This window comes from Neovison vison, chromosome 6 (genome assembly GCF_020171115.1).
Source record: "Neovison vison isolate M4711 chromosome 6, ASM_NN_V1, whole genome shotgun sequence".
Lineage (NCBI taxonomy): Eukaryota > Metazoa > Chordata > Mammalia > Carnivora > Mustelidae > Neogale > Neogale vison.
The window spans coordinates 75,924,101-75,942,005 of NC_058096.1; the positions used below are offsets into that span (position 1 = coordinate 75,924,101).

At 40.4% G+C, this 17,905-nt stretch overlaps 1 protein-coding gene across 2 annotated transcripts; it reads right to left on the reverse strand.

Moving 5' to 3' along the window:
- Nucleotides 1-6,119, reverse strand: PFN2 (profilin 2). 2 transcript variants are annotated; one of them, XM_044251593.1, is made up of 3 exons: nt 5,717-5,924; nt 3,336-3,528; nt 1-1,357 (listed from the first exon to the last, which is right to left on the reverse strand). In XM_044251593.1, the coding sequence occupies exons 1-3, from the start codon at nt 5,846-5,848 to the stop codon at nt 1,260-1,262; spliced, it is 423 nt and encodes a 140-aa protein (XP_044107528.1). In that variant the 5' UTR covers nt 5,849-5,924; the 3' UTR covers nt 1-1,259. The 2 variants fall into 2 exon arrangements, with proteins under 2 accessions (XP_044107528.1, XP_044107527.1); XM_044251592.1 differs by having other exon boundaries at nt 1,265-1,682; nt 5,717-6,119.
- Between the last annotated feature and the right edge of the window lie 11,786 nt (nt 6,120-17,905).

Here is a 17,905-nt window from a genome sequence, read left to right on the forward strand (position 1 = left end):
TTTGGTTGGAATAAATTTATTTCATCTGTCTGTAAACAAGGTGTTTAATAGTTATGGCATTTTTTTAAATGCATATTAAATCAGATGAGTTAGACTGTATCCCAGATGTAACAAAGTGCAGGGAAAGAAATGGACAAATCAGCAACAAGATTTGTTTTTAAATCTGTACATTATCCACAAGGCCCAAACAATAGAAGCAAATACTAGAATGTCCCTAAAGTAGTGCCATTCGAAAGAAACCTTTAATAGGTCAGTTAAAATCCATCTCACAATAGCAACAGTTCATTTTAACAATAGTATGGCACAGAACACATATGAAAAAAATTCATCACAAGACAGCCAAGTCCACAATAATGCAACTTCATATAAAAACTCAAGCTGCAAATAAAAATTGGTCCTATGAAGAACAAACTGGACACACTCCAGATGGTTATGTTGGGATACCTAATGTCCATAATGGCAGCCTTTTACAATTTTACTAAAGAGTAGAGCTGGTGTGCAAAGAAAAAGACAGGAACACAAATCTGAGCTATTGCAATGATGGAATGTCCCTGGGGATTCGATCTGTTATGGTTACTGTAAGGTCATGGGAGGAAGTGCCTTTTGCTCTCGTTTTGCAGTTGCACTCTTCACATATCCTACAGACAGAAGGCCTGTCTCTACTCAAGTGCAACATAACAATACTGAAAGCAAACTACTGCAGCTCTCAATAGCTCGTCAACAAAAGGGATTATTACTTGGTTAAATAAACCAGGCACTGCGTGGAAGATGGAAGCAAACCAAATACCTATGTGCAAAGGGAAAGGGTGGGAAAAGAGGAGTGAAGGAAAGATGCATGCACTTTTTCCTCCCAACCATGCGCTACAAAAGGAAGACTAAATGAGCTAAGTAAATGCTCAAAGTGCTCAAAAGACATTGATCAAATTAGAGATTGTACAACCGGCACCTTGCTTAATATTAACTTATTTTAGTTATCAATATCCCATTAATTGCTAAGACAAAGTGGTGCCCAACTTGGCATGCCCCCTCCCCCCAAATTTCAAGGTATCATGCAAATCATTATTGTGCTGCAATTATGTTGCCAGATAAGGGTTGGTTACATACAGTGGTTAACATACAAATGATCCATTGGGCAAACAGGAATCATGACATTAGAAAATAGGTAAAGAAAAATTAGCTACCACCTATAGTCTGGTAGCACTGTGACCGTAATTGGGGTGGTGATGAAGACAGTTGCTAGGTAGATGGGGAGAGGCTGCTTACACATCAGACCTCCTCAGGTATAAAGCGAGTTCATATGCTTTCTTGTTAAGTGTGCCTCCGTGGACACCTTCCTTTCCCATGACTATAACCAATGCTGGAGTACACAGGGAAACAAAACAAAAGTGAACAGAATTATTTAAAGGGGGGGGGAGGGCAGAAAGAAAGACACCTTTCCCCACCAACAGAGGGATACAAAGGAGACACAGGTTCATACCCCATCACCCTGCATTGCTAATAAAATTTCCAGAATTAAGACTCAAGCTTACAGCTAGGAAAGTTTAAGAGCAATTTTCCCCTAATACTTAACAGTCTGCCTAGCAGCTAGAACCCAGAGTCTCTCAAGTATTTTGCCATTGAGTATGCCTTCTTATTCAATCCGCCTCCATGGACCCCTTCTTTTCCCATTACAAAGACCAAGACTGAAAGAGAAAGAAGAAAAGTGTTTCAAAAGAAGTGTTAATCAAGAAAGTCACATAAGTTTTAGCAGACAGAACCCTGATTAATAAGTTAACATTAAGTTAGTTTTCCGTGAACTGTCAAGCACTGAAGTCAACTAGGTCTCCAAAAAGAGAACTTTCAAACTAGAAATATGCTGAAAACACTATGAACTGCATCCTGGAAGCCCAATCAGTGCACCTGCAGCACTGCATAATATCTTTATACTAGCTAAGAAAAAAGAAGTACGATCATTTTCTTGTAGGGCAAAAACAAATGACAAATTATTAGACTACTCCCCAAAATATAAACTTAAAAACTTAGATGAATACTTACAGAATTCTCCCCAAGTTTAATAGGCTTGATTAAATACAAACTATTAAAAAGTCTTCCCAGTGAGACTCAATGTGTCTATTAAGTCCAGAGGAAAACCAAGACCAAATTCTAAAGAGCATTTTCAGTGCCATTCAGAAAAGGCCAAATAAAAACTACTTAAGGCTTGTGCTTATTGATATCCTTGCTGTGCTTTATTTTTGAATCTGAAATCCTGAAACAGGATTACGGTCTCCAACAGGTTCTTCTATGATGCAATTCAGAGGTCCAGCCCCAAAATACTTGTGCATGGCTAATTTTATACTTGCTACCACTAGATGTCAGTGGTGCCATTTAGTATAGAAATGTTCTTCTAGTTTTGTCACATGGTTAATACTTCTTTTGAACAGATTTATCTGAACTCAGGTAATGTTTAGAGATTTGTCTCTATTTCAATTATCTAATTTTCCTAAAGAAAAATACTCATAAGCATAACTCCTATCAGAATAAGAGTAACCTTCAGGATAATCACAAGGAGTTCTTAGAACCACGTCAGTAAATTACTGCTAGGGGAGGCTTCAAATCCATTCACATAGTAGATCTGGTCTTAAAATCAGCTGTGGCAAGTCGGCTATCTGAGGCCACACAGCCCTCTTAATTCACAAAATATTTACAAATACATTTCAGTGTATTTGTAAAGCAATTAGATATAATAAACCTTAATCTTGGAAGTTTTTTATGAAAAAGCAGTGAGACTTATTAAGTGTAGTAAGAATTCTGGTATGTTGAAGATAATCAAGAAATACCAGAACCATATACATGAAATATTTCCTAGTTTTCAAATCTAAATCACACACAAACTTAGTCTTTGAAAATATTTCAGTAAACAGGTGGCTTATTACAAAACCTTATTCTAATTATTTCTCTCTTCCCCAACAATATTTCTAATAGAAAAATGAGTGAATGTTAATTCTTCCTTTTTTATGCTGAGCAGTAATAATTAAAACGCAGGGAAGAGATGCAAAGGCAAAAGACTCAAAAGGACTAAAGTAACCAAACAGTATGAATGACTTAATATATGTGAATAACATGTGAATATTCTGTTTTTGAGTAAAGTCAGGATCTTAGAGACTAGGCTGTGTATGCCGCTGCTATCAAGTTGGTAAATCTGAAGCAAAACAGTGCCTCCCTTCAGTGCTGGGCAGTTCACAAAAACCACCTTAATAGCCATTATGGACTAACACTTTAATTCAAAATGTTAAGGAAATTGCTTAATAAGTTGTAATGTAGCGTGCAACTTTTAAACAAGAGAGTACTCTGCTCACCTCTACCAGCTCTGCCGACAGCAACGTTGTATGTTGGCTCCCCACCTTGACTCTTTGTCCGGATGTCCATTGTGCAGTCACCATCGACGTATAGGCTATCTCTGATCACCGAGCACTTCTTTGCGCCAAGAGTCAAACCGTTGGTAAAGAAACCTTCCCGGTCTTTTCCTACAATCATATCTATTTCTACTGGCTGCCCCCACCAAAAAAAAAAAAAAAAAGAAAGGAAAAAAAACATGAAGTTGTAATTCTTTCCATGCCTCCATATAAGTGGAAACAGTGTGCCAAGTTTGTATTGTATTGTATTAGAAGACATCCACATTTCACTAACATAAAATCAAGTTTGTTTTTTCTAAAGAATTACTTAATCCTGTATGACTACATGTTTTGTATCACTTCATTTCACATTTAACTATGTACTAACTAAAGACCAGTCTGTGCAAAGAATCTATGAACTTGCACTAAATTGTAAACTTAACAGATTATTTATAAACTGTTACAAGTCGGGTGGTACCTGTAGTGCTTATGTGATGGTAAAGATTCACCTATAAACTCTTCTAACAACTGATTGTCTGTCACGTCCAGTCACATTACAGTTCTGCTACATCAAAAAGTTCCTTGAAAGTCTCCTGAAATAATGCCCAGGCTTAACAGACCTGTTCACTTCTACTCTGCTTTCAATAGCCTGAAATATCCCCCACAGTATGAACTTCAAACCCTAGCCCTCAACACATTCCCAAATTCGTATCTCCCTCCTCTACTTCCCTAGCCACTCTCTTTTTCCTCTCCAACTTCCCTTCCCCTCCCACCTCAGTAACCAGTTTTCTTTCTGGACCAAATGCAAAGAGGATTCAGCTGGCAGCACTGTAGTAGGCAACGGTTAAAAAAAAAAAAAACAAACAAAAAAAAAAAAAAAAAAAACGGAGAAAATGGAGGGAGACCGGGAAAGAAACTGAGGTAGTCACCAGAACCGGAAAGGAGAAAACGTGCATTCTAACATTCCCTGAATAAGAAGGAAGGCGTCGCCCCCATCAGAACTGCAGAGTCATAGCAGGCCCCAGCCATTTCCAAGCACACTCCCGCAATCTTCCCAGCCAGACAGCGGGAACTCACACACAAAGACAAGAGAACTGCAGGAAAAAAGTTGATCGCCAGACAGATGCCAATTCTCTATAATAACTGCACTCCACTGCGATTAAAGGAGATCTTAAAGTACCGGTATCAAGGACTGAGTTCTACAGTTAGATCTTAAGCCATGTTAAGTAGTACAGAATAATTAGCAGCACTCATAATAGGGGGCCTGAATTCTGGTATTTGATGGGAGAGGAGCGTGGGGCTATTAAGGGAATGCCCCTGTATTTGACACAATCGTCACAATCCAAAAACAGCCATGTGCAGAAAGAGGCAAAACAATACAGCAGCACTGGAGGATTAGTAACAATTATCCCCCAAACATGTGGCAACCAAGTCAAAACCATTAAGTCACAAGAAAATCAGGCACTGTAAAGCATAAATCTGCATTAGTTTCTTTACTATCTTCACTAAAGAGGGAGGGACTTGGAGAAGTGAAGTGTCCCTTCGGCTTTCACAGATTACTGTAAGCCCCATAAAAGCACCCCCTTTTTTAGAGCTATGTTGCGTAATTGGGGATAACGGTATATCGATGAATCTCCATAGGAGGAGGAGAGAAATCAATGGCAGTTCGCCATCTTGGAGAATTAAAAAAAAAAAAAAAAAATCCTATGGAGCCAGAGCTGAAGTCGAGATTCACGAATCCACCTACGTTGTCGGCGTACATTTCTCTCAAGCCCCAAAGGCCTGGACACCCGCAAACCTACGCAAAGTCGCTGCGAGGATCCGGGGGCCGGGCAGCCGCCGCCTCCCACAGCCCGTGGCGCGGGCTGCGGACTGCGCGCTGTCCGCGGAATCGAGGGGCAGCCCGGCCGCCGGAGGACCCCCCACCCCGGGCCCGCACACACCCGCCCGGCCCCTCCAGACCCCGCTTCCACCCCGGGACGTGCAAAGCAAACCTCAGGGTTTTGCAGGAGACCAGAGAGAGCCCTGCGAAGAGGGAAAAAAAAAACCCGCCCCCCCAAGCCGGTGCGCCCCCTCCCCCAGCCTCCCGGACAGGCACTGGGAACGCCGGGGGCCGCCGTGGCAGCCAGGGCGCCAGGGAGCCAGGCCGCCGCCCCCGCCGGGTCAGCGCAGCCCCGGGCGAGGGGGCGTCCCCAGGCCTCGGCCTCCCCGTCCGCCCCGCAGCCGCATCCTCGGCGCTAGCTGCCTACCACACCTGCCGGCGCGGCCCTCCTGTGCCCACAGCCGGCCGGCCCCGCTCGAGTCCGGGGACGAGAAGGGGAACCCGGACCGCCGCCGGTCCTCACCGTAATGCTCTGGAAGACGCCCCCGGCCGTGGCTGCCCAGACGTATTTGGCGTCGCAGTAGCCGACAATGGCGGCCTCCTGGCAGCAGCCATCGCACATCAGGTTATCCACGTAGCTCTGCCAACCGGCCATCTTCGAGCCCTTCGCACTGCAGCGGGGACGGCGAGGAGCAGCAGGCGCAGCGGCGGCGGCGGCAGCGGGCGGCGGCGGCGCGGGGGGAGGCGGGGCGGGGGCGGGGAGGAGGCGGCTCTGCGCAGGCACCGACCGCCCCCCTCCCCGAGGAGCTGCTGAGGGAGGACGCGGGGACGACGAGGAGGGACAAGCGGAGGAGCGCTCCCGGCCTGCCTGTCCGCCCGCCCGCACCGCGGAACTAACCACAGCGGCTGCGGAACGGCTGTGCCGGCGGCGACGGTGCTGGCGGCGGCTGCTCCTTCTCACCGCGGCACCTTTCAGTTCTCCGCGGCCGCGGCGGGGCGGGCGGGCGTGCGCGCGCTCGTGCGTGCGATCCTTCCGCGGCGCCCCGACTCGAAGGGTCCCGGGAAGGGAGGGGCAGACTGAGGCGGGGGCGCGGAGGGATACCGCTCTGGGACAATCACGGCTGCCACGTGCGGCAGAGAGGTCCGGTTGCGGTGAGGTCGCTGGGGGCGGCTGCCCGAGGCCCGCGGAGGCGATGGCTCCTCCGTCGCATTGGGCGCTGCGGGGATGGGGGCGTCCGGGGGGCGTCCGGGACGCCTCCAGTCCCCGCGGCTGGGTCGTGATGCGCCTCTCTTCTGCGTCCGGTGACTGGGGATGCGGAATATTGAGCCTTGGTGTTGGATTGCCGAGTTGCCCTGGTGACGGGATGTGGCGCGTTGAGTCCTGCTCGTGGTGGGGGTGGCAGTGGCAAGGTCGCCCACGCTCATCTCCGGCGTCCTCAATGGGACCCTCTTCCCGAGGGGGCTCAGGCAGCCGAGAGGGCGCGTCCCGGCAACCTGAAATCCGAGCTGGCGTTTGTGCTCTCAGGACCATTTCTGAGCTTTGCCAGTCTTTCATTGTTGCCTCGTTTGGGTACCAAGGCTTCGCATTCTCTGGATTCTTTGACAGTAAGAACCCCTTTAAAACTGCTAATCGCCTGTGGCTAAATTACTCAAAATTCCGAACAAAATCAATAGCGACCTATGTAAACTATTGTTGGCTACTGGGAAAGTTAGTGGCGGATCAATGAAATCACTGAAAAAAACAAGGAATAAAAGATCTAAGAAAGGGTTCCCCGGCTGAATATAATACAATTTCTGCTATTTAAAGGTAAAATAATTGCAGGACCCAGGTCTAAGAATGGCTTGTATTTACAAGGCGGAGTCCTGTGATTCTCTCATCTTTTCAGTAATCTCTGGGTGCTTTGACTAGACAAGGAATTAGGAGACGACCTACAGCAATTTTAAGTGAACAAAAATCTGCCAATCAAGGAAAGGAAAATATCTCATTTAAAACGTTGAAAAGTTAATTTCAAATTTAAAGTTATCCCGTAAGGTCACGATTTGTTAAACAGCTGTAGCTCATGAGAGAAGACAAACAGGTTGCTAAACAATTTAATTGGTTCTGAAGCTTTGTATTTTTTCTGCTGTTTGCTTTAATATATTTTCTGCTGAAATCAGCTACTGCAAGGGCGGGGGGTGGGTACAGTAGGAGAACCCCCAAGTCAGGAACCTATCAGATTGAGACAATATATTTTCTCATATTCTGATGATACAGAATACATATGTGGTATAAAATGTGTGCCTAGTTACACTTACTGGTTTATTACTTTACCTCTTTGTAGTGGTGTTTGATGGTTTTAATCCTACAATCTTAGCAGTTTATTACCTTAAAAGTTGATAATACAGTGTGTTGATAGCACTGAATATGGTCACTTTGTGAGAAATCACCAAGCTGTACAGTTACAATTTGTGCTTTTAGTATGCATGTTATAATTCAATAAATTTAAACAGAAAAAACCGAGAGAAAATAAAAGTAAAATAACTTAAAGTATATTGAAATTGAGTGTTATTTATTAACCTACTCTAAAGTTTTTGAGATTTCATTTCTAGACTATTAGAGCAAAGAGTTGGAAATAACTGCAATTCCATTTTTATTTATTGTTGGCTTTAAACAACAAAAGGATTATACCAACTGAATATTCTGAATATTCAAATCTCAAAAGGTTTTAAGAAGATTCTCAAACACATCTATTGGGTAATACATTCCAAAGAATTTAAAATTTCTGTCCTTTTTCCATATTTTTCAAAATTTGATACACTTCAACATTACCATTTTACTTTTTCAACAGCGTTATTATTTTCCCAGAATTGCATATAGTAAAATTTAAACTATGAAAAAACCATTTTGTGTAATAGATTAAATGAGGCTTTACAGTTTAGATTTTTAGATAATATATTCAAAGGAATCTACTTACTGTCTGTTTTTAGTACAAACAGTCCCGTACTTACTATGGTTCAATTATTATTTTCCAACTTTACCTTGATATAAAAGCCATAGGCAGTCAGTAGAAACTGTACTTTAGATTTTGAATTTTGACCTTTTCCCTGGTTAGTGGTATGCGGTGTGATACTAGAGATGCTGGGCAGCCAGTCAGCAGTCAGATCCCAGGCAGCCCCACAATCACAAGGGTAAGCAACTGATACAACCATTCTATTTTTCACTTTCAGTATTCAGTAAACTACATAAGATATTCCATTCTTTATTATAAAATAGGTTTTGTGTTTGATGATTTTGCCCAACTGTAGGCTAACGCAAGTGTTCTGACCACATTTAAAGTAGTGAGGCTAAGCTTTTGACGTTTCTAAGATATATTAATTGCATTGTCGACCTTCGATAGTTTCAGTTTACAATGTGTTAAGATCTGTACTATTATAAAATAATCCTGTGCCTATTTTCTTTAGAACCGGTTTCCCAGCACTCTGTCTTATTTTCTATTTGTATATAATGATCTGTTACTATTTCATATAACTTGTGTACCATACACATGCTTCAAGAGGCATAAGTAGAGGTTAAACACTGAGTTTTAGGAATAGCAATGTGTTATGTCCAAAGGAGTGCCAATAGGAAAAGAAGAATTAACAATTTGTATCTTTCTCTAGGTTTTGTTCTTGTTTTTGTTTTCAGGGTAACTGATCCCTACAGTGAAAATACTAATGTATGGGCAGGAGAGAAAAATCGTAGCTCTGTTGATAATAGGTAGCCAGAATGATGGAGCCTTTAACCGTCAGTCAGTGGTAGCATATTTAAATTAGGAATGAGTTCTTATGCATTCTTTACAAAGTTTTTAAATTCTTATTTAGGAAAACAGAAACTATGTGGTAAATCAGATTCTTTAAGGTATCAGTCAAGGTGTGTCTGAACTTTTTAAGTCCGTGAGTGAATCATTTGACATTTTAGCAAAAATACAAAGAAAAAGGAGTTAAGTTGGTTAAAATGTATTCAACCCATTAAACATTTGTGTAGACTAAAACTACATAACTACCACAAATACAGTAATAATTAACTAAGCCTACCCCGAGCCCCCAGTTAACTAAAATTTCACCTCCACACTTATTTTTTGGAAAAAGTGTTTTAATTATAAACATAATTATCAAAACAATAAAATTTAGAAAGTGGAGAAAAATCACAATCTCATAAACAATGCAAATGATGTCATTTGGATGTTTTCACTTGTTTTATTTATGATTTTTATAGTAAAGAACATGGAGTATCTACAATTCTGGATTTGTCCATTTTATCCTGAAACTCAATGAATTTTTGCTTTTTATAGCTCGAGGTTATTCAACTGGATGCATACAAGTTAAAATTGTTATATTATCTTTCTGATATATTTAACCTTTACATTAGGTAGTGGCCCTCTTTATTGCCAGTAATGTGTTTCGTCTTAACCAAGTGGGCCAACAGGTGCCGCATACATGGATTTTCTACTGCATGAGGGCTATGTGCCCCTAACCCCTGTGTTGTTCAAGGGCAACTGTATACATATACATTTGGTACTTACCATTCCTTCTTATATCCCAGATCGTTATTCTTCTTCCTTCTTCCTGAAGTAAATCTTTAGAAGTTCTTTTAATAAAGTTCTCCTAGTAAATTGTGTATATTTGTTTATTCAAAAATGTTTTTGTATTACTTTCACTCTTAAAAAGATAAATTGAATTTATAATACAAGACCAACACTTTGAAAAAACGGCATTCATTCTGGCTTTCATCATTGCCGGTTGTGTTTTTATGAATGATCTGTTCTTTTTTTTCTGGCTACTTTTGGAATCTTTTTGTCCTTGCTGTCCTTCAGTTTCACTATGATGTATCTATATCTAGGTTTCTTTTATTCTACTTGGAAAAAATAGGTGTATATCCATGATCACTTCTGGAAAATGCTCAATCATTATCTCTTCAATTATTCCTTTTCCTCAGTTCTCTCTCTTCTTTTGGGATTCAAAATAAATGTTTCCTTTTCCTCTTCTCCACATCTCTTAGCTTCTCTCATATTTTCTGTCTTCTCTCTGTACTGCATTCTGGGTAATTTCTTCAGCCAAAAGTTACAGTTCACCCTTCAACTATGTTTCACCTGCTGTTAAACCCCTACAATGAGTTTTTCTTAAAATCTGTTTTCCATTTTTAGAAGTTCCATTTTATTATTACCCAGATCATTCTCATTCCTGATGGTCTCTAATTGCTTGCCTATCTTTGCGGCTTCATACTTCATTTCTTCAAACATCTCTTACCTTATTATTCTATACTCTGTATCTGACAATTCCAGTATCTAAATAAGTTGTACGTTTTTACCTCTCTCACTCATGATGGCTTGCCTCCTGTATACTTGGTGATTTTAGACTGTGAATTCATATTTCCTTGATCTTAATATGTGGGAACTCTGATGGCTTAAATTGAAGACACTTTGTTTCAAAGATGATTTGCATCTGGTTCTGCCATGTGCCCAGGAGTACAGCAACTGGGGCCACTTTAACCTTTCCTATCATGTCCCCTAAATGCAGGAGTATCTGATTCACTTCCTAACATAGAGCTGCTATTGGCATTTGCATTCAGACCAACCCCATCTCTCCAGCTTGCATACAGACGCTTCCTCTAGTTTCTGCTCAAGATTTATTTCTCTTTATTTGGTGGGAAGAGGGGGTCTTTGAAGAGATTTCTAATTTCTGAGTGCCAGGCAAAATAGCAAAAAATGTTTTTGATCCAGTATCTAGTTGTTTTCCAGCTGGAGAATTCCCCTACAATATCTAGTTCAACAATGATGCCAGAAGCAGAAATCATAACCACAACTGGGAATCTTCTGTGTTTTATTCACTATGAGTTTCTGGCTTGGGTACTGGTTGGTGCTATTTACTGAAACATGGAATATAGCAAGATGAATATCATCAAGGAGGAAAATGTTTTAACTTAGTTGACTTTTTAGTACTTGTGAGACATCTAAGTGAAAATGCTGTATGGCAGTTACATGTACAGCTCTGTAGTTCAGAGGAGACATCTGGACTTGAGATAACACTTCAAAAATGAGTAGAGGAAGAGAAGTTTACAGTGAAAGAATGAGTGGCTAGAGAAGTTGGGTGGAGAATCAGGAATGAGCTAGGTCATAAATGCCCAAGGAAGAGAGTTTTTCCAGATGGTAGGAATGGTTTAAGAATAGCAGGAGCGCCTGGGTGGCTCAGTGGGTTAAGCCTCTGCCTTCGGCTCAGGTCATGATCTCAGGGCCCTGGGATTGAGCCCTCCCCATCAGGCTCTCTGCTCCACAGGGAGCCTGCTTCCTCCTCTCTCTCTCTCTGCCTGCCTGTCTGCCTACTTGTGATCTCTGTCTGTCAAATAAATAAAATATTGAAAAAAAATAGCAAACAATACTAAAATGTCAAATCGGAGTACTGGAAGGTATTCATTAAATTAGCAACAGAGAGGCTGTTTTGGAAATAGACAAATATAGATTTAGGTGAATGATGGCGAATAAACCAGATTGCAATGAATAAAGGAAAAAATGGAAGGCAAGAGAGCTGAGAATTTCTTCATTCAAGAATTTTGACAGTAAAGGAGAATAAAGAGAGAATTAGCCAAATGGAATTTATGGGTAAAGGAGGGGGTGGTGGTGGTTGTTTTATTTAGAGAGTCTCAAACACGATTAAATGCTGATGAGACGGCACTATTAAAGAAGGAGATGTTAAAGATACAAGAGAAGGAAGATAATGCCTCAAGGCTCTGGAACACTTAAAAAAAAATAAATAAATAAAGCCTGGAATCCAAAGCTTGGTTGGATAGAAATGCCCTTAGAAAAAAGATGGGGCACCTTCATTGTAACAGCAGTATATGATCGTGACTTTCTCTTCTTTTTATGGCACTATGATATGAATACAGAAAAGTGAATTTATCATAAATATATACCTTGTGAATTTTCACAAAGTAATCTCACCCAAATAGCCAGTATCCAGATGAAGAAATAGGATGATGTCAGGATCCCAGGGATCCTCTTCTTGCCTACTTTAAGTCACTACTCTCCTCTCAAAATTTAACTACTTTTCTGACTTCTTAGAAGTCATAGAATAAATGTGGTTATTGTTGAACTTTATGTAAGTGGGTTCACACAAAAGGTCCTTCTCCATGACTCTGTCTGGCTTCTTTTGCTTCAGTGTTTGTCAGTCATCACAGTGTTGTATGTAATTGTAGTTTGTTCATTCTCATTACTGTAGAGTATTCTGTTATCTGACTATACCATCACTTATTGAACCCTTCTACTCTTGGTGCATATTTTGTTAGTTTCTAGGATTTTGCTATTAGGAGCATAACCACTTTTTGGCGTGTATTTTGGTGTGCAGAGGTCAGTATCTACCTAGGAATGAGATTGCTAGCTCATATGTTTGGGTTTAGTAGATACTAACAAATAACATTCCAAAGAGCTACCATTTTGCCTTGGAACCAGCATTGTATGACGGTTTCAGTTGTTCCACATCCTCACCAACATTTGGCATTTCTTTTTAAGCATAAACGTTTTACTGGGTATGTGACGGTAATTTATTATGGCTTTAATTTGCATATTCCCAATGACAAAAGTGAGCACATTTTTCATATATTTATTAGTCATTTGGACACTTTCTTTTGTGAAGCATTTGTATAAAACTTTTCTCATACATTTGTTTGGATTAACTAGGGAGTAATCCATCAGGTGGATGTATCATAAGTTGTCCATTGATATTGAAAAAATCAAGTAAGTTGAGAAACAAAAAATTTTGGTTATGATTTGTGTTGGTAAACTTTCAAAGGCATGGAAATAGATACACACATTTTTAGAAAAATGTCTAACAGCAAGATTTAAAATATAAAGAATGGCACTTAATTAATCAAATGTGTTAGACATTGCCAGTTTGCCTACTCACTATTTATTGTTCTTCCTTGCTAACAGAATCATAAATTTCCTTGGGGGAGAGAGGTAAGAAATGCAATTTAAAATACCTCCAGGGGCGCCTGGGTGGCTCAGTGGGTTAAAGCCTCTGCCTCCGGCTCAGGTCATGATCCCAGGGTCGTGGGATGGAGCCCCTCGTCAGGCTCTCTGCTCAGTGGGGAGCCTGCCTCCCCCTCCCTCCCTCTCTGCCTGCCTCTCTGCCTACTTGTGATCTTTGTCTGTCAAATTAAAAAAAAAAAAAAAAATCTTAAAATACCTCCAAAATGCCCTTCTGGCTAGGGTGATCATCTAACCCATTGACCAAGGAGCTGAAACAGAAGCTATTTCATGGAAAGCTACTTTTCCCCTACTTTAAATATTTGTATTTTATATAATTTCCCCAGATTTTATATTTATATATTTATAATTTCCCTGATACATGTAATAATATATATACACACACAACTTTCTGCCCTTAATCTGTCCTCCCCTTTATCCAGATTGTGATGATGCAGTGTTGAAGCAAACAGCCATTTGTGACTATGCTAAGGATGGTGAGGAGAAGGAACCTGCTTTCTCAAATGGCTTCATCAGCCTTGTGCCGCCTCCCCCAGACTCTTAAAACATTGGATCAATAACCTCCTTATTTGGTTAAGCTATTATAATCAACTTCGGTTAAGTGCAACCAAACCCTGTAGTAACCATCCTTTTTTCTACCCTCATCTCAGGTCCCTAAGCATTCTGAGTTATCCAGTGTTGTTTTTCCATTATGAGTTAAGCATGTGAGGAAATCATTTATATTTATTGCATCCCTATTGTAATAATGACTGAACTGGCCACATCATGGAACATTGTTCCACTGGTTTTGTTATAATACATTTAGTGCCCTAGAGGTTTCAAGGATTTCAGATGCCTTCTTCCTAAATATCTCAGTAGCTGACAGAGAATTTCCTAGGAGTTTTGACTCATTTTCTCCGATTTACCAGGTGCAGAAAGAGGACTCTGGGATTCTGGCATCATATGCAGAACATGTCATTCCAAGAAAGTTACACTTAACTTGAGAGGTTTGTTGTAGAATTCCAAGGGGAAGGACACAAAGCCTATAAAAACACTGGTTGTCTTGTTATCTCACATATGCAAAAAATGCCAGCATTCCATCAGAACACCCCCCTAAGAGATAACACATCTAATTTTTCTTGATCTCAGTCCCAGAATGCAAGCAATAAAATTTAATTAAGTAGCCTTCCAAAAAGTACTAAAATGAGGCTTTAAATTTTTGTGTTTCCTCTAAGAAAGCTCAGATTTCGCTTTTAGGGAAAATTGTTTCTGGGACCATCTACCTTCAGTTCAGGCTTATCCAGACTCATGGTATAAATGGGTGAACTTTGATCAAGAGACAAACGGCAGAACAAAAACATTAAAAAACAAATGGAGAATAGGATAATTATTCCAACTCTAGGTGAAAGTGAGTGTTCTAGAGATGAAAAAGTAAGACTATGATAATGAAGGTGGTACTCAGAACCACCGATGACTGGAATTCCAAATAACATGTAGGGCAGTTAAAGAGAAATGCTCCCAATACTGTTACTTTACATTGTAGAGATGGACTCTTTTAGTGACTGCTTCTGTGACTCTGTTTTTCAAAATCTCTTTAACACAATACATTTAATTTCAACAATTTATTTGCTTGCAATTCTTCTTAATGGATAGTAGATATCCTTGTAGTGTTATTTTTTTTTCAAGCCATATAACAAGTATTGAGCTCTTGCTATGGTTGTAAATATTGATATATGCTAAGAATATAAAAAAAGGTCCCTGCCCCCTCTTTTAGAGTCTAAGCAGGGAAGAAATTAAGCAATATAGTCTGGCTGGAGGATATGTAAGAGACAAGCAAGGGTAGGACAGGATAGTATTAGATCACAAAATCAGATAGCATTCTAGAAGGACAGAGATGGAAAAAATTAATGGAGGTCGGAGTTATAAGAAAGTGATAAAAGGGTATTTCATAGAAAAGGTACAACAACCGTTCAATCTTGAAGAATGGATGGGACTGAGGTTTGATTTTCAAAATCATGGACAAAACACGAGCTATAGGGGCACCTGGGTGGCTCAGTGGGTTAAAGCCTCTGCCTTCAGCTCAGGTCATGATCCCAGGATCCTGGGATCGAGACCCACATCTGGCTCTCTGCTCAGCGGGGAGCCTGCTTCCCTTCCTCTCTCTTTGCCTGCCTCTCTGCCTACTTGTGATCTCTGTCTGTCAAATAAATAAATAAAATCTTAAAAAAAAAAAAAAACCACGAGCTATAGATTTCCCCTCCTACTAGAAAAAGCAGCCCACAGAATAAGGGATTTGCAAAGCATGTATCTAGCCAAGTATTCATTTAGAATATATAAACAAACTATAAGCCAATAAGAAAAAGAGTGACAACATGTAAAAAAAAAAAAAGTGAGCAAAGACTTGAATATGCACTTTATAAAAGGGGTTCCCAAGGTCAAATAATGGCAGAAGAAAATGCACCACTGCATTAGTACCAAGTAAAGGTAAATAAGACCACAATGCACCTTCTTACCCCTATTAGGATGGCTACTATCAAAAAACCAAAAACCAAAAACCAATACCTAAACAAAATTGTTAGTGAGGATGTGGAGAAATTGGAACCTTTGTGCATTGTCAGCGGGGATGTAAAGTATACAGATAACAGTGTAACAGTTCCTCAAAAAATTAAAAATAGAATCACCATGTGACATGATGGGCATGAAATTTCCTAAAGCTAAACATACACATAACTTTAAAACAGGGAAGTTTTATGGCCTATAAATTGTACCTTCAGTAAAACTGTTTAAAAGAAGAAGGTGCTAAAAAAAGAAGAAAAGATGGGGTATGTTACAAGTACAAGAACATTTGAAAGAGGTTCTAATGGCCAAAGTTGGAACAATTTGAGCCAAAAAATTAAATAATGATAGTGTTGTATTATAACCCTTAAAGTATGCATGCCTCCCTACTGATATAAATAAATTAATGAGGAAGAAGGGACAAATCTTCCTTATAGAAAAATTTTCAAGTACTTAAATGTAGAAGGAATGAGGGAAATAGAAATTACCACTAAACCACAATAATAACTACTGTAAGCCAGATCAACTGATGACAACTAAAATTAGTGGATGAAACTTTTAGAAGAAACAAGGTATTTGCATAGCCTCAAAGTATCTCCCCACAAATATTTCCCCCAAATATTTATTTTAATTTTTGTGGTTTTAACATAAGCCTACAAAGTTTTTCATATTCCCCTCCAGGAGGTAGAGCTTAATTCCCTCCTCTTTGGGTCCAGGCTGGACTTCATGACAAACTTTTACTGAATAGAGAATGGAAAGGGGAAAATAGTAACTTCACAGTAGGGAAAACTGGCAGACAAGACCTTAAAAGCTGGTGGAAGTTAATATCACCAATAATAAGGCATGTTTATATCATATACTCCCTGATCTGATGTGAAACATATGAGCTGCTAATCAATGAGTTTACAGAAAGTGTGGAATAATTAGATGGACAGAGAGCCCAACAGTTAGTCAACATCAGGGATCCATCACAGAAACCAAATATAAAAAGGATTTGGTAGTGTATTCCAAGGTAATAAGTTTTCTAACTATCCTGCAGAGGGTTGCTGAACACATAGACTGAGCTCTGGGAATGAAATGCTGGTGGTTCCACTCATGATAATAAAACCCCAGTAAAGACACATATGTTGTTTATAACCCTAATTAGACCAGATCGGTCTAGCCCAATATAGGGCAACACATTATATAATGTTGGCCAAGGCGAAAAATACATTATTTTCAGAGGCAAACACAAGTTCTAATGACAAACTTACCTCTAGAGAAGGGAGTAGACTTAAAAAGTCTAGGTAACCTAAAACTAAATTTTGCAGTAAGAAAAGGAGGCTCAGCATAGTAGTTAATGGTTTAGATTTAAATGACTTAGGGAAAAACATAGAGTTTTGTGCCCTAAGAAATGGTAAAAAAAAAAGAAGAAAACAAAAAACGCGGGCGTGAGAGAGAACCTTAGAGAGTTTTGGGGTCTGAGATTGTTGACCTAGAATGTATAAAACTAATATTACTGAAACATTAGGAAACTGTCAAAATAAGATTATCCATAATCCTAGGAATATATAAAACAACTTTAATGAAGAAATAAATTCAGGGCGCCTGGGTGACTCAGTGGGTTAAAGCCTCTGCCTTCACCTCAGGTCATGATCCCAGTGTCCTGGGATCGAGCCCCGCATCGAGCACCACATCGGGCTCTCTGCTCAGCAGGGAGCCTGCTTCTCTGTGCCTGTCTCTGCCTGCCTCTCTGCCTACTTATGATCTCTGTCAAATAAATAAATAAAATCTTAAAAATAAATAAATTCAGGGGCGCCTGGGTGGCTCAGTGAGTTAAGACGCTGCCTTCGGCTTGGGTCATGATCTCAGTGTCCTGGGATCAAGCCCCATGTCGGGCTCTCTGCTCAGCGGGGAGCCTGCTTCCTCCTCTTTCTGCCTGCCTCTCTGCCTGCTTGTGATCTCTCTCTGTCAAATAAATAAATAAAAAATCTTTAAAGGGGCGCCTGGGTGGCTCAGTGGTTAAATCCTCTGCCTTTGGCTCAGGTCATGATCTCAGGGTCCTGGGATCGAGCCCCACATCGGGCTCTCTGCTCAGCGGGGAACCTGCTTCCTCCTCTCTCTCTGCCTGCCTCTCTGCCTACTTGTGATCTCTGCCTGTCAAATAAATAAATAAAATATTTTTAAAAATCTTTAAAAAA

What these genes read in the sequence shown, in the direction of transcription:
- PFN2 (XM_044251593.1), bottom strand. Translation starts at nt 5,848, where the DNA reads ATGGCCGGTTGGCAGAGCTACGTGGATAACCTGATGTGCGATGGCTGC. An exon ending in GCGTCTTCCAGAGCATTACG is followed by an intron (nt 3,529 to 5,716) that starts GTGAGGACCGGC and finishes TGGTGGGGGCAG; the next exon opens with CCAGTAGAAATAGATATGAT. An exon ending in TGTCGGCAGAGCTGGTAGAG is followed by an intron (nt 1,358 to 3,335) that starts GTGAGCAGAGTA and finishes TGTGTACTCCAG; the next exon opens with CATTGGTTATAGTCATGGGA.